At 38.8% G+C, this 15,445-nt stretch overlaps 1 protein-coding gene across 2 annotated transcripts in view; it reads right to left on the bottom strand.

Moving 5' to 3' along the window:
- Positions 1–15,445, bottom strand: part of LOC136871854 (polynucleotide 5'-hydroxyl-kinase NOL9) — a 371,126-nt gene that overhangs the window by 107,465 nt on the left and 248,216 nt on the right. For both annotated transcript variants that reach the window (XM_067145491.2, XM_067145493.2), the window contains exon 6: positions 1,615–1,852. In XM_067145491.2, the coding sequence (XP_067001592.2) occupies positions 1,615–1,852 (238 nt within the window). The remainder of the gene's footprint in view (positions 1–1,614; positions 1,853–15,445) is intronic.

Genomic DNA, 15,445 nt, shown 5'->3' with positions numbered 1-15,445 from the left:
AGGATTTTATAGGCGATTGGGAGGAGGAACACACCCCTATAGTTGTTGACATCCTGTTTGTCCCCTTTCTTATGCAGCAGATGGATAAGTGCTGTTCTCCATTCTTCTAGAATTGTCTCCTTACTTAAAGTTACATTCCACAATACTGGGGCATTGTGGTAATCCTCAATTAAATTCACAGTTTTTCAATAGTCCACTTCATCTTGTCCCATGGAAATGGTAGCGCCGATCCACACACTGTCGGATCCCGGGCGACACTGTTTGACAAGCACATTTTTTACAGCGTGCAGCATCGGAGTGTCTTCAACAGATCTCAATGTGTCACATGACACACAACCGCAAGCTACATATCGTGCCGTGTTTCTTCAATAGTAAGTTGACTCCAGCATTCGTCACTGTCGCATGCTCCATGTTGCCCAAACGTTGCCTCAGTGGAATCCCGCCTTCATGTATGTGTCATATATAAAAACTCTTTGTTCAAGCGTGAATTTCACTGGCATTTCAATGCTGTAGTAATGTAATTAATCTAATTAATTCTGCTGTAATCCAGCCACACATGCTCTTGCAACAAACGTAACACTTCACAGCTTCCCATGACACACAAACTCGAGTAACTGACCACCTTGTGGTTATGCAGTGAGTCAGCATGAAGTTATGAATACACCGCTCAGAGCATGCATGTGCATGTCGACTGCCAGCATAATTATTGATGAATAAACCAATCATTAAGCTTTGACTGCATAGATCATGCTTTAAACCTACTTCTAAAATTACTTAGGCCTAACTTATGAGATTGATTTCACCTGTTATATTAATGCAACATTTGTGAATATTTCATAACTACAACTCACAGGCGTATCATGTCCTTGCTATGCGCGGATCAGACAGGAGAAACAGCTCGCCTCTTTGTGTGACATTATCAGAGCTATAGTACAGCATGTACATCACAAAGGCAGTGCTACCATAAATTGTCTGAATAATAAAATAATCTACCATATATACACGAATAATCCATGCACCCTAATTGTAGGGGGAAATTTTTTAAAACAGAAAATTGGCTTTAATTTGAGTTTTATTTAAAAGAAATGAATTCTACATAATGATGTAACTACAAAATAAAATATAAATTTATTTTAAGAAACGCATCATAATTTTCACATGCTCTTGGGTAAGCTACCTGCTGATCAGATTTGTCATGCAGTTTGCTTAACTTTCCCTGATGTTTGTAAATCTGCTAGTTTTACCTATGTTGCCATAATTAGTGTGCCGCATGATATTAGCTGCACAGGAACATGTGCAAAAAACCCGGTGGTTAAAACAGAACAAATATAAATTATATTTTGAAAAAAAGTAAAAAATATAGGCAAAAGGGATAAATTTTGATTTGTTATACTGGAAGTTCAAAATTCATTAAAATGAAATATTTTAACATACATTAAATAGGGAAGAGGGAAGGCGCCTCAAAATAATTTTGCAATTCTGGACAATTACAAGTAGAATGATATATTTCATTCTACAAGAAAACATCCTCACATTCTACGAAATCACTTTCAAACCATTAGTGATTGTTACAGCGACATTTTACTGTATTTATATACAGAACTAAAAACTCACCAGTGTGAAACATGTTCGGACTGCAACAATTCTGCTGCAGACTGGAGTTCATAAATATTATATGCTAGATCACTGCAGGAAGCTGATGAAATAGGGATCAGCGTGCTTTGGTAATCACAAACATACACAGGTTCCAGAAGTTCTGGGAAGTTCTGTTTCTTCTGACTACTCTGAATCTGTATAATATCACTTGGACCTACCATGCGGATGACATTTACCATCAGCTCCACACCCAGACCTAACAAAAGAAAGAAAATGAACATTAGTATATAGTTTGCCATCATTACTCCTGTGCTACTTTTAGCTATAAAGCAAACTGTAGATGTGAACTAAGCTTTCCGACATCTTGTATTTTAATAATGTACCCATTTTATACAGCTCCCAACCTACATGACAAAGTCTACTATAGGGATTAAATTTACCTAACATACCGCCCCACCAAAAGGCATTGGCCTTTTGCACAAAAATAATAAAATGATACAGATGCACACAAAAATGCACTAGTCAAAAATAGGGCAAACACGATTTTTATAATAAGATGTTGATAATATTCAAGCAAATTGTAGTTTGATGATCATTGCCAGTTCCTTTCCGGTAATACACATAACTTGTTGATAGGACGCATCATGGTACCAGAAGTGGTGTTGACAGTAGCTACTCTGGCGAGACCGTCATCTTCCAGATGGACCTTTTCCACCAATCCTCTTCTCCATTGAAGAGGAGGCAGGTTGTCATCCTTGATGAACACAAGATTACCAGGACGTAGGTTAGGATGCTATTGTGTCCATTTGTAACATTGCTGAAGTGTGTTGAGGTAATCCTAATACCATATATTCCAGAAGTCTTGAGTCATTCTTTGTATGTGTCTCCATTTAGAGAGACTATTGATGGGGCAAGGTTTGAGATCACAGTCGGGAAGTGCCGTGAGTTGCTCACCGATAAGGAAGTGTGATGGACTGAGATAGGATGAATCTGTCAGATCATCGCTAAATCTGGATAGAGACCGACTGTTCAGGGAAGCTTCGATCTGTGAAGATAGGGTAGTTAATTCTTCAAAGATGACTATTGTTGTTCCCATTGTTCTTCGAAGATGAAATTCAAATGCTTTTACCATGGATTCTGAAGCACCTCCATAATGGAGGGATGAAGTGCCAGGAAGTGCCTATTTCTTCTGCGATCTTCACAATTTCTTTCTCTTGATTCCGATCTTGTAAGAACTTCTGAAGTTCCTTTAATTCCCTCGATGCACCAAAGAAATTGGTGCCATTGTCGCTGTAGATATTGGCAGGACAACCTCGACGTGAAGTGAAACGACGTAGTGCTGCCATGAATGCACTTGTTGTAAGATCAGGATGATTTCGATGTGCACAGCTCTGATCGAAAGACATGTGAAGATTCCAGCATAAGCCTTTCCTGTTGTCTTACTTCGTCGTGTGCCTATCCGTATTAGAAATGGGCCAGTGTAGTCTACTCCAACGTTCATAAAAGCTCTAGTAGGAGTAACCCTAAATCTTGGGAGGTATGCCATTTTCTGTTGAGCTGCTGATTTTCTCAGTCTGAAGCATGTGTAGCATGAATGAATGCATTTCTTAATGATTTGGTAATTCTTGGTATCCAATATTTCTGTCACAGCGATGAAATGAGTAGTTGAGGTCCTGCGTGTAGTAATCTTACATGTTCACTCAGGCAGACAAGTTTGGTGAGGTGATGGTCAGGAGGAGATATAAGTTGATGCTTGGCTTTGTATGGAATTGGTGCGATTTGCAGTCTTCCTCCGACTCTAAGAAAACCATTTTGGTCCACAATTGGGCTCAGACTCTTCAGTGTACTATTTGCATCAACAGCCTTATCTTGTTTGAGGCAGAGTATTTCTCTTTGATAAGAGACCGATTGTACAATTTTGATACAGACCCTGAAGGCACTATTTACCTCTGGTGATTTCAGTGGTGATGTATCACATTCACTGCGAGTCTTCTTGCAGGAAGAGAATCTGAGATGCTGACCAACTGTTCTGAGTAATCTGTTTAAGGATGAGAAGCGATTCAGGAATGTATCATCGTGTTTTATGACAATAAGTGATGCTATAATTCTTTGGTCAGGGATCTTCGAAGTGTCGTATCCTGATTGTGATGGCCATGATGCAGGGTCTAGACGCAGCCAGCTAGGACCTTTCCACCATAGTGCACTGTCTTGAAGAACAGTGGCTGTACTCCTCGTGATGCAAGATCTGCAGGATTGTCCAGTGATCCAACATGACGCCAATGGGAGACTGGTACAGTGTCTTGAATTTCTGCCACCCTGTATGCCACAAATGTTTTCCATTTTGTAGGACATGTGCGTAACCAAGCCAACATGATTGCTGAATCAGTCCAAAATAGTACATCATCGGGGTCAGTGCGTAGAGTTTCAAGCATTTTCTTGATGAGGTGAACCAAAATTAAGGCACCACATAATTCGAGACGGGGGATTAAAATCTGTTTTAGAGGTACAACCCTTGATTTTGTACAAAGAAGTCTCGTGAGAACCTCTGCTTTGTGGTCAACAGATCTTATGTACACGGCAGCCCCGTAAGCAGTCTGTGAAGCATTGCAGAAGCCATGCATCTCGATATTCTTCACTATCCCTTCACTGAGGACCAGTCTTGAAATTCTGAAATTATTAAGTAGTGATATCTGTTGATATAGGTCAATTCAGGTATAGTTGGAGACAAATCATAATGACCTCGCCTCACACCACTACTTTCCAGCGGCAACTCGGTGTCTATTTAAAGGGAGTCATTCATTTTCACGCCCTTCGTGGCCCTTGTCTTCCTTTGGCTGATATCTTCATTTTTCGAAGTATCGGATCCCTTCCATTTTTCTTTTCTTCCCACCCTCCATCCCCCAGGGGCTCTGAACTTCGGAACGTGGGTTGACGACCACGGGGCCCTTAGCTGAGTCCTGGCATTGCTTCCACTTACTTGTGCCAGGCTCCTCACTTTCATCTATCCTGTCCGACCTCCCTTGGTCAACTCTTGTTCCTTTCCAACCCCGACGCTATTAGGTTTCCGAGGGCTAGGGAGTCTTTCATTTTCATGCCCTTCGTGGCCCTTGTCTTCCTTTGGCTGATATCTTCATTTTTCGAAGTATCGGATCCCTTCCAATTTTTTTTTTTTTTTTCTTCCACTTACTTGTGCCAGGCTCCTCACTTTCATCTATCCTGTCCGACCTCCCTTGTTCAACTCTTGTTCTTTTCCGACCCCGATGCTATTAGGTTTGCGAGGGCTAGGGAGTCTTTCATTTTCACGCCCTTCGTGGCCCTTGTCTTCCTTTAACCGATATCTTCATTTTTCGAAGTGTCGGTTCTCTTCCTCTTTTTTCCTCGAATTAGTGTTATATAAAGGATTGTTGCCCAATTGTATTTCCTCTAATAACAATAACCACCATCACCACCCTCTAATAAACGTTCCCTACCCCCTTTCTCTATTTATCTTTATCAATTACTACGGCAAGTTGTTTCGAGTTGAACCTCGTATTTCTTTCATTATTTCTTCCTATTTTTTAATATATTTTTATTTGGCTTTATTCTTTTTTAACGTTTTAAATTATTTTAAAACCTATATATCCACTTTGAATTTGACGAAATTAAATCCTACACTGTTTTCCTAAGACTTCATTCACGTCACCTTTTACTCTTCGGCCAGAGAAACAAATGCCTACAAGACCTGCCTAGCAACGACTTTACATAAGTGCATACTTGATCTGCTTATGAACTTCAAATATATTTGTTTTCGGCGCAAGATAGTGATGTTCTGTTTACTCTCTTGACTGTGATTATTGTGTTTTGAACATTAACTGAATTGCTACAATATGATACAATGTTAATATTTTGCCTGTGTTCAATATATTAGTTGTTTTAAGATCTTCGCTAATTGGCTGATGATGACACTTGAAATGTGTTGAAACCGGTTCCAATAAACAGGTTGTAACTACTTTTTACTACGGAGTATTGAAAGGTGGATCCTTCCCTATAATATTGTACATCTTCAGTGTCTATTAGCGACTTATAGGATTTACTACCTCTATTGCAGCCAGAGTTGCCAAATCGGCTACTGCACTCTACACGAAGAAAGGGTAAATACTACAGAGAGTGAGGAAGAAAGTTGTTTGGCAGCCTCTCCAAAACAAACAAGGATCACTTAGAACTCGTTAACTCAGCAGGGTGCAGAGTGTGATTGACTACTGGCTTCCAGCTCGCTTCTAGGAACTAAGGCCGTCATGTTTTGTCCCCAACTATATCGAGCAAATTCCCGAGTAGTTGATCATCCCATCCTGAACCTTCTTGCCACAGGCGTTGCATTAAGACTTTGAAGAGAACAACTACGGGAGTTATCATCCCTAGTGGGTCGAATATTGACGATATTATGGACAGCACCATACGTTTTGAGCACTTGGATTTCCTTGAGCTCGACTGATGTGGCTTCAGGCTAAAGTTGATTTGAAATTGGTCCGTTGAAGGGTGCCAAGTTAAACCCAACATTTTTACTATGCTGCTCTCACTGTCAGTCAATGAATGCTTATATTCTTGTAAGTTCTCTGGGATTGATTCAAGGAGTTCTGGGCTACATGTGCACCACTTTCTCAACGGAAATCCTCCAAGCTAAAGAAGGTCTTGAAGTTTGATTCGCAGCCTTAGAGCTTTATCCAAAGTCTCTGTACCTGAGATGCAATCATCCACATAAAAATCATGGTGGAGGACTGAAGCCGCTCGAGGGAATCTGGTTGCTTCATCCGCAGCCAGCTGTACCATGCATCTTGTAGCTAAGTAAGCTGCTGCTGATGATGTGCCATATGTGACGGTAGTGAGAGCGTAGGATTTTAGTTCGTCCTAAGGGCTTTCTCGCCATAATATGCATTGCAGGGGTTGATGTTTTGGGTGCAGTCTTACTTGTCGGTACTATTTCTCTACGTCAGCTGTAAAGGCTATTCTATGCATATGAAACCTCATGACCAATGAGCACAAGTCGTCTTGTACCGTTGGTCCTACCATTAAAAAGTCATTTAGTGCCACGCCATCGTCGGTTTTGGTAGTACTGCTCGAATGCTTAGGCCTACTTGCAATTTTCTCTCCAGGAAATGAAAACGTTGTCTTGCAATCTCCTTTGAGCTTCCTAGGTTAATTTCCTTTCTCATGGGTAGTTCTATTACATATCTTCCACTCTCATCCCTTAAAGTGGTATCGATGAAATTTTTCTCGCAATCCGCATGCTCTGGTGAATGAATTTCATGACTTATTTCTTCTATGGACCAGAATCGTTGTATTTGATTCTTAAGACTGAGGTCAGACCTAATGAAGAATGAATTAGATCTCTACCCATTGTCTTCTCCTTCATTCATTTGCTGTGGATACTCCCTGCTTAGAATCCATCCTAGCTGAGTGTTCTGAAGTGTGGGATATCCAGCGCGAAATTTCCTCCCCTCCTTCATGAGATGCAAAAAGAACTGAGCTACGATTAGTAAGTGAGTACCCTGAGGAAGGTGGAAATCTGGATCAGCAAGGATGACATCCTTTGGGATATTCCATTCCTTGAGGTCAATGTTTGATGCCAGTTATCCTAGATAGTACTATACATTCCACATTGAAATTAAAGTCACTGGTCACCGAGTACACTTCTATGTTTATTGATGAATCAGCTTCGGATGCCAGTTCACCGAAAGCTTTCAGGGATATAACGGTCGTTCTTTTCTTCCTAAGTTTAAGTTGTTGTACCGCCTGCTCGGATATGAAGTTGCTTTGGGAGCCGTTAATGCGCCTCGCATGCGATGATATGTTCCATTTGAGTCCTTGATTTTAACTGTGACTCTGCTTAGAAGAACCTGAGTGTTTGGAGTACTTCTGAGAGAGACGCGACGATTGGAGTGTGTTGTTACCTTGTGGGTTTTGTGCCATAGTGTTGTTTGTGTTAGTTTTTTCCTCATTCTGATAGTTTTGGTGTAGCAACATGTGGTGGTATTTCTTACATACCTTACATGCAGTACTGGATCTACATGCCTCCCAAGTGCATGATGGACTAAGACAGTTACTGCAGTGCTCACTATTTTTGATCAATTTGAACCTTTCATCAGAACTCAAATTGAGGAAATCAGGACATTTATACAGTCTGTGCTCTTCTGAGCAGATGTAACATCTCTCTGCTGTCGAAATGTACGATTAATGTTTTGTTATCAAGCGTGGCGTTGATATGGGGTAATTGTTAAGACTGACTGCAGGTGGTTGGGTAGAAGAGCAGAGTTTTAGTGTCTAACAGCGTCTCTCCAAGAAGCTAATGAGCTCCTTGAATTTAACTGCATCAGAATGAGAATGCTCCTTTTAAAAATTCTAACCTTAGTTTTTTGTCTAGTCGAGAGAGTAGGAGTTCATTAAGAAGTAAATCTAGGATACTTGGTTGAGCGTTTATGGCATTAAGAGCATCTATACTGCCCTTGAATATATTGATCAGTTTGCGTATTTCACTCTCCGTTGAACCTATTTTATGTGAAGTTTCCGTACTTTGCCTAATGTGTTCAGCTGCAATTAATTTGGGTGAATGATAACGGTTGACCAGAATGCTGTAGGCTATTTGAAAGTTGGCGTCAGAAATGCCAATATTACTTATGCTGTCCTTGGCTTCGCCTTTCAGAGAGGAGAGCAAGTAGTGGAATTTCTCTATGTTTCATAGGTCATTATTGTTGACCACCAGGCCTTCAAACGTGTCTTTGAAATGCAGCCAGGTAATTAGAGTTCCAGTAAAGGTAGGGAGATTTTATTTTCGGTAATTTGATATTTCTAGGCATGTCATGTGATGAATGAGTGAACACTTCAACATTACCTGACATGTTTTTTTAGATTGGTGGCCTTCCTTAATTTAGCTCCAGCAAGTCGATTGTGTCTTCGAATTCTTCTCGCTAGATCGTGTTAGATTCCTCATTTTCTTCATCATACGACTATAGTTGGCTTTGAATTTGCTTCAATTCTTCGTTGGTGGAGAGCAATCTGTTTAATTTAACCTGAATGAGGTTGATATCGGCAGAATTTATTTCCGACTCAACGAAGTGTTGAATGCAGGGTTGCTCTCCTTTTGGTTAATGTTCATTTCTTGGACTCTTCCATATTTATAGAATATCGTGGTGCTATAAAATGAGTAAGATTTGGATTAGTTATTACAGTGTAGTGGATAATAATTATTCTGAGGTAACACGTAACTTTCTGGGTGAACGGAAGAGTAAGTGGGAACTAATTACAAGATTTTATAAAAGTTCGTGAATTTGTCAATAGATGGTACAAGCCAGGGTAGTTGTAGCAGTGGACGGTTGTGGACCTTGCAAGAAGTTATGACTTTGGGCGAAAGGTAGCGCTAGTTGTACCATAACCTAGCTGCGAGTTCCTTGAGAAGTTGTGACTTTGGGCGAAGGGTTGTGCTAGGTTAACGTGGTCAAGCATCTAATATTCATTAAACTTTTATACTTAAGTTACTGTAATCCAATGATTGCGTTAATTACCTTACATAGGACGGTGGATTGTAGGAGTTTGAGGCAAGTTAATCCGGGCTGCGAGGACCATAAAATAGATGTGAACTAAGCTATCCGACATCTTGTATTTTAATAATGTACCCATTTTATACAGCTGCCAACCTACATAACAAAGTCTACTATAGGGATTAAATTTACCTAACAAACTGTGTTTTCTTACTACAAGGTTTTCATATAAATAGATAACCAAATCTACACTAATATTATAGAGAGAAAAGTTGGCTTATTAGTATATGGAGACTAACCTCTGGAACCAGTGAACCAATTTTAGCAATTCTTTCATCAACAGAAAGTTTGCTAAGAAAACCATTCTTTTTCAGTGTCAACTCAGTTAATACAACTTAAAGTTTTCACTCTGTAGAAAAGACAAAATGTAACACTGTAACATACCTGTAAAAAATTATATATTTCATTCTACAAGAACATCCTCACATTCTATGAAATCACTTTCAAACCATGCATACTGTATACAATCGAGTATGACATACAGCGAGAACCCCGTTATGACAGTTTCATTCCTGTCCCCTAAAAATTCCTATATTAAGTTGTGTATCATCCTTTGGTTACAGCAAGAACCCTATCACTGGTGCAGCCATTATTATGAGCAATTAAGCGTGCACTATTTTTTTTCCAGTTATCAATATTTATGCACTCCAGGGATTACTATATATTGAATGTGATCGAACATCTTTGTTATAGTTTTCTTGCTACGTGCAGTAGCGGGCTCTCTCGAGATTTGAAGGCGATGTCGGAGTCAATTAGCAATACCCGTCGACTGGTGTTCTGTAAAGAAAATTTGAAATGAAAGAGGCGAACATGTTTTTGTAATAAATGCATAAATAACGTGGCCTATAGCAGTTGTTAACTCGTCAGAAAGAAAGGTTGAAGTAAACGATCACTTATTTATAATGCTACATATTGAAATTAAGTAAGAATGTGATACACCTCAAAATACGGCAGAGTGCATCACTGATTTCAGAGGTTAGTTTACACTTTTTTGCATCTGGTTAAATTTCAAAAAGGCTATTTCCATGTAAATTTATAGTGAGAAGGTTATCATTTCTCTATTTGTGCCTGAAATATGTTTTCATGATACATATATGGTTAAGTCAAGTCAGGTGATACTGTTTGAGTAAGAAAACTGAAACCATAAATCAGCATTAATGATCTGCATTTAGGACTATCACCCAGGTGGCAGACACCCTATCAATTGTTTATCTAGCCTTTTCTTAAATATTGTCAGAGAACTTGGAAATTAATCGAACACTTCCCACAATAAAGTATTCCAATCCCTTACTCCTTATCCTATAAATTAATATTTACCCCAATTTGTTCTCCTGAATTCAAATTTCTGCCACAGAAGCCTATGGAGTGATACTACAATGACTTTTCAGAATGAAACTGAAGATACATTCAAGCAGTATCAGAATTCGAAAAATAACTAACTAGTGAACTGTACTGTGGATATCATCCACAAAGACAAAAAATTTGAACAAACGGATTGATGTTTCATATTAATTTTAATCTGCGTGTATATTTTTCCCTGACTTTTATAAAAAATCAAATATAACGACAATCTGCTATGGCAAGTAAAGTTTTTGCCATTATGAATCCTCGCTATAAGAAACTTCTACTGTATATATTACGTACAATACCGTATATATTGCATGAACGTGTTAATGATTGTGTACTGGTGATATTATGAACAAGCGAGATGAATTATGACTGCCAATGTCCTTTGTTGGTATTTCATGACTAAGTTTTCTATACTTATCATAAATCAGCACCAGTGTTTACAGTGAAGCAAGTTTAAATATGTGTTATATGTTAAGTTTATGTTATAGTGCTGCATTTTGTGATTTTGACAGACTTAAAAAATATAAGCTGTACCATTCCAAAGTTTATATCTTCCCAACTATGAGAGAGAAATGCATTTATTTCTGCTTCCCCCATTTGGAGGCTGCCAAAAAGACAAAGCTTACATGAAATTTTGATTAATAACTACAAAAGTCATTTAAAATAATGTCATAAATGATAGGTATACCATATTAAAGCCTACTTATTAATAAAAATTGTACAGAGCTCGATAGCTGCAGTCACTTAAGTGCGGCCAGTATCCAGTATTCGGGAGATAGTAGGTTCAAACCCCACTGTCGGCAGCCCTGAAAATGGTTTTCCGTGGTTTCCCATTTTCACACCAGGCAAATGCTGGGGCTGCACCTTAATTAAGGCCACGGCCGCTTCCTTCCCACTCCTAGCCCTTTCCTGTCCCATAGTCACCATCAGACCTATCTGTGTCAGTACGACGTAAAGCAACTAGCAAAAAAAAAAAAAAAATTAATTAAAAAAAATAATTGTATCAGTCAATAATTTTGAAATCCATGAGGAATTCCTCATAGGACAAAGATATAGCTAAGAGTATAGAAGAATTTTTACTATTGGTAATGATCCTTTCAGGGCTGCTAATCCAATGTCCTTAATAAATTGGTTATGTATGTATGAGGACTAAACATACATACATGCAAATTAAATATCTTACAAAAGTTGTGTAATGTGTGAGTAATGGTGCCTCTTGCTCCTATCATCAATCCTAACACATCTATGGAGTCCAGATGATATTTCTCAGCATAATACGGAATTGTAGGTTCATAGATATCACATTTCTCCTTGTGTACATCATGTGGTTGAGTGGATGATGCTTCGGTTCTAATTGTGGGGTCTATTATGAACCCTTTACTTGAACCCGGTGGCATAGCTATCATATCAATCCGCCGGCTTGACCCTGTCTGAGACAATCCATGTACCTCCTCGTAGACTGTATAATGCTTTTCTCTTAGGGCTTCAGCAATCATAGATCTTATACGATGTCATGAATTCCGTGGGGTGTCATTAAATGGACAGCAACCCAAGACGTGACCAAGTGTTTCAATCTCACTGTGGCAACACCGACAGTGGTTAATGTCTTGGGACCTGCCAGAGTCCAGAGGTTCGGGCATTTATTTTGGTTAAAATGGGCAGGTAGATAGGTACTTAAAATTTGATAATTAGGCAGTAAAATAATGCAAATAGGCACTTAAAAATTATGAAAACTGGCATTAAAATAATAAAAATGGTTTAATGTACACTACTTAATACACATCCTGACATTTTAGTACTTACTTTTTTTTTTTTTTTTTTTTTTTTTTACACGACACAAGAAGATATCTTTTCAAGTTCTAAACTGTCATAGTTAGTCTCCTGTCATCATGGAAGAGGATCGTTCTACTTCCAAGGAAGTGATTAGAGCATACTCAAAGCATGCTATTGTGGATGGACTCATCAGTAGCAATTGAACTTTTGCCTGTCAGAATAAACACGGTGCATTTAGATCTTTCTAGATCCCCATTAGCACTCAGCACATGTTTAGATCATTCACTAACAGCCAATCCTATGGTTCTCGATGCTTTCAGCAACTGATATACAGTATCCTCAATGATTGCCAAGGAAGACAACCAGTATGCCACCTCTTTTCTCCAACTCAGTAATTGTTTCCAGTAAAAAAAAATAATATGCAGCTATAAATGCAAGATTATTGCATATTTCATTTTGTCACAGGAGTTTCTTCACCTCGCGAACTGACGCAGCTTCGTCTTTTAACACAGTGTCAATTGCCTCACCTCATTCAAATTATTGGTGTAATATGAGGCAATCAGCACAATAGTGGCCTAACCCTCAGCACTCTGGTTTGTGGGAATGGCAAGTAGAAGATATGGACATTTGAAAATTTGGTGTGTACAGTCGTTTGGTTTTTTTTTTTTTTTTTTTTTTTTTTGCGGCATACAGATATGATTGTCGTATAAATAATGTGGTACGGTGTACGGTGGTCGGACATACGTGTAGTTAATATTAATAGTGCATTATTAGCCATGCTGGTGTTAGGCCACTATTGTTTTGGTGCACATGGCCATACTACACAAAACATGCAGAATAGGCTATTATTGTAATACAAACTTTATTTAAACATTTGACAACGCTCACATATGACATTAATCTTACTTATCAGCATCATCATTTACAGGAACTGTGTATGCAAACTGCAGTGCAGATGTCTTCAAGCTGTGATAATAACATTAATAACCATAGTAAACAGGTGATACAAATTGCAGCAAGGTCATTAAATCTTTATTTTTCAACTCGCTAACAGCATGTACATTGGGATATCCTGTAGCAAGTTCAGAGATTGATTTACTTTCAACCCACATTTTGCAGAACTTACTTCAGCAAACAGAACATCTGGCTAATTGGAACACTTATAATACATTATATGGGGACATGTGGATTTATAAAGAAGCCTCTGTATATTCAGCCATTGGACCCTGGAATTTAATGTAGACACTTTTTGGTTACTTATGTTTTTCTCTAAACACAATGTAGATAAGAAGTCATTCCTTGTTATAGGTACGGCGGTGAATGGGTTCTTTTTCCGTGCACTGATAATGACATTCTACCAGTCAGAGGATGTATGTTATAACCGTATAGGGAATGGGACAAAGGATTTAAGACTTTGTGGCACCAAGTATCACCCAGTTTTGGTACTAAGATGCTAAGAAAAGTGGCACACAGTTCAGAATATGGCGCGGGAAGACGAAATTCGAATCGCCCCGCCCACTAAAAATGGCCAAAATGCAGCGAGTGACAACGTACTAAATTGATTTCAGATATGATATTTCAGGATTACTGCATTAATTACTTTGTAAAACATCGGCAAGTCATACGTGAGCATTTTAGACTTCAAGGCTAACCCCTTCAGTGGCGGGTTCTGGCAGACCTCCTGTGCCAGAAAGGTTAGGTTTTTTTGAGGAAATTATTTATTTTTAGGAAGCAAGGAATGAGTAACAATTATTAAGGGAACACATTCATATATTATTTAAGGTTAATAAAAACTTACTTTACACTCTATTTACACATTTTTTTACAGTAGGCCTGTGATATGGTTTCATAAAATATTTTTGTTTTGAGAACACTGTCCTGCGACCAATACATTTTTATTTCAGGCTTTTGTATTATTCCCGCCAACAACACTAACTCAATAAATTGCCGAATTTCATGAGTTTGTTTCTTTCAAAAACTGTGCCCTTGTATTCGGAGATTTATTTACAAGTTTTTCAATGCACATTTAGCATACGAATTTGTTTCGGATGCTATCAAATTTACAACTTCATCCATTAGAAACAGTTCAAAACAGCCAATCGCACTCACCTCTGGTAATAATCTAATCCTAACACCAGGATTTCCCGTCAATGGAATTATACTAGGTTGCACATTATCTCCAGGCTTACACTTTTTCCACATGTTCAACATCTCCTACCATCACCTTAGCTTTTGACGTAATATCTTTTCCACTTTCACTAGAAATACTAAGATGATCATCATCTGAAGAATCAATAGAATCATTATCACTATTATCAAAAATACTAATGTCTCTTAGAGATTAATCTTCAATGTAGTTCCTTATTTTGTTTTCAAACATCTCTTCCGTTTCCCGCTTGCCATTTCTGTTTAACTCGTCAGCTGGCCAGAGAAGATAAGGCATATTTTAGGCCAGAAACTTCATGAATACAGCTGGAAACCCTCCCGTCATCTGTTAAGAATGCTGGAAAATATTTTCCAAAGAGTTTACAGTATCTGAGAAATTATTGGGCGATCGCGAAATAAACACTGCAGCTAAACGAGAATTTCCCGGGCAGTGATGTTATGGGTGAGGATGCGTCGAGAATTTCTCGGGCAGTGACGTTATGGGCGAGCATGCGCCTTCCGAGAATTTCTCGGGCGTGCCACTGAAGAGATTTAAATGAATGATTGGAATACTTTCTGTATGTGACAGCTGGTCATATGAGGTCTTGAGTTACACTTTAGCCATATCACCGATATAGTATAACCCCTAGGTTACCCATAATGAAAATTATGGTGGGGAGCCTAGGGTAGCGTTTGAGTGGGTTGGGGTATGTGCATTTAAGAGACGAACACGGAGACCACGAGCGAGCTGATGAACTAGAGTCCATGTGTTCAGACATGTCGGGCAGCAGCATAAATATTCCTTTCTTCACAAGACAGTTGTAGTGAGAGGAACTATAGAAACCGTGCAATTGTGACTGGAAGCGATGTGACAAATCTGTGAAGTTATTGAATTTAAAATCTTAAAGCTATGTGATTCGTAATTAGACACAGTGCATGTTCAAAGCACTCGTGCGAGCGAGGCATAACGCATAGTGGGAAGGAAATTGTACTTTCTGATTGGAATTTGT

This window comes from Anabrus simplex, chromosome 4 (assembly GCF_040414725.1).
Source record: "Anabrus simplex isolate iqAnaSimp1 chromosome 4, ASM4041472v1, whole genome shotgun sequence".
NCBI classification, from domain to species: domain Eukaryota; kingdom Metazoa; phylum Arthropoda; class Insecta; order Orthoptera; family Tettigoniidae; genus Anabrus; species Anabrus simplex.
The sequence above is the reverse complement of the archived record's forward strand: the minus strand, read 5'-3'. Positions and strand labels throughout refer to the sequence as shown.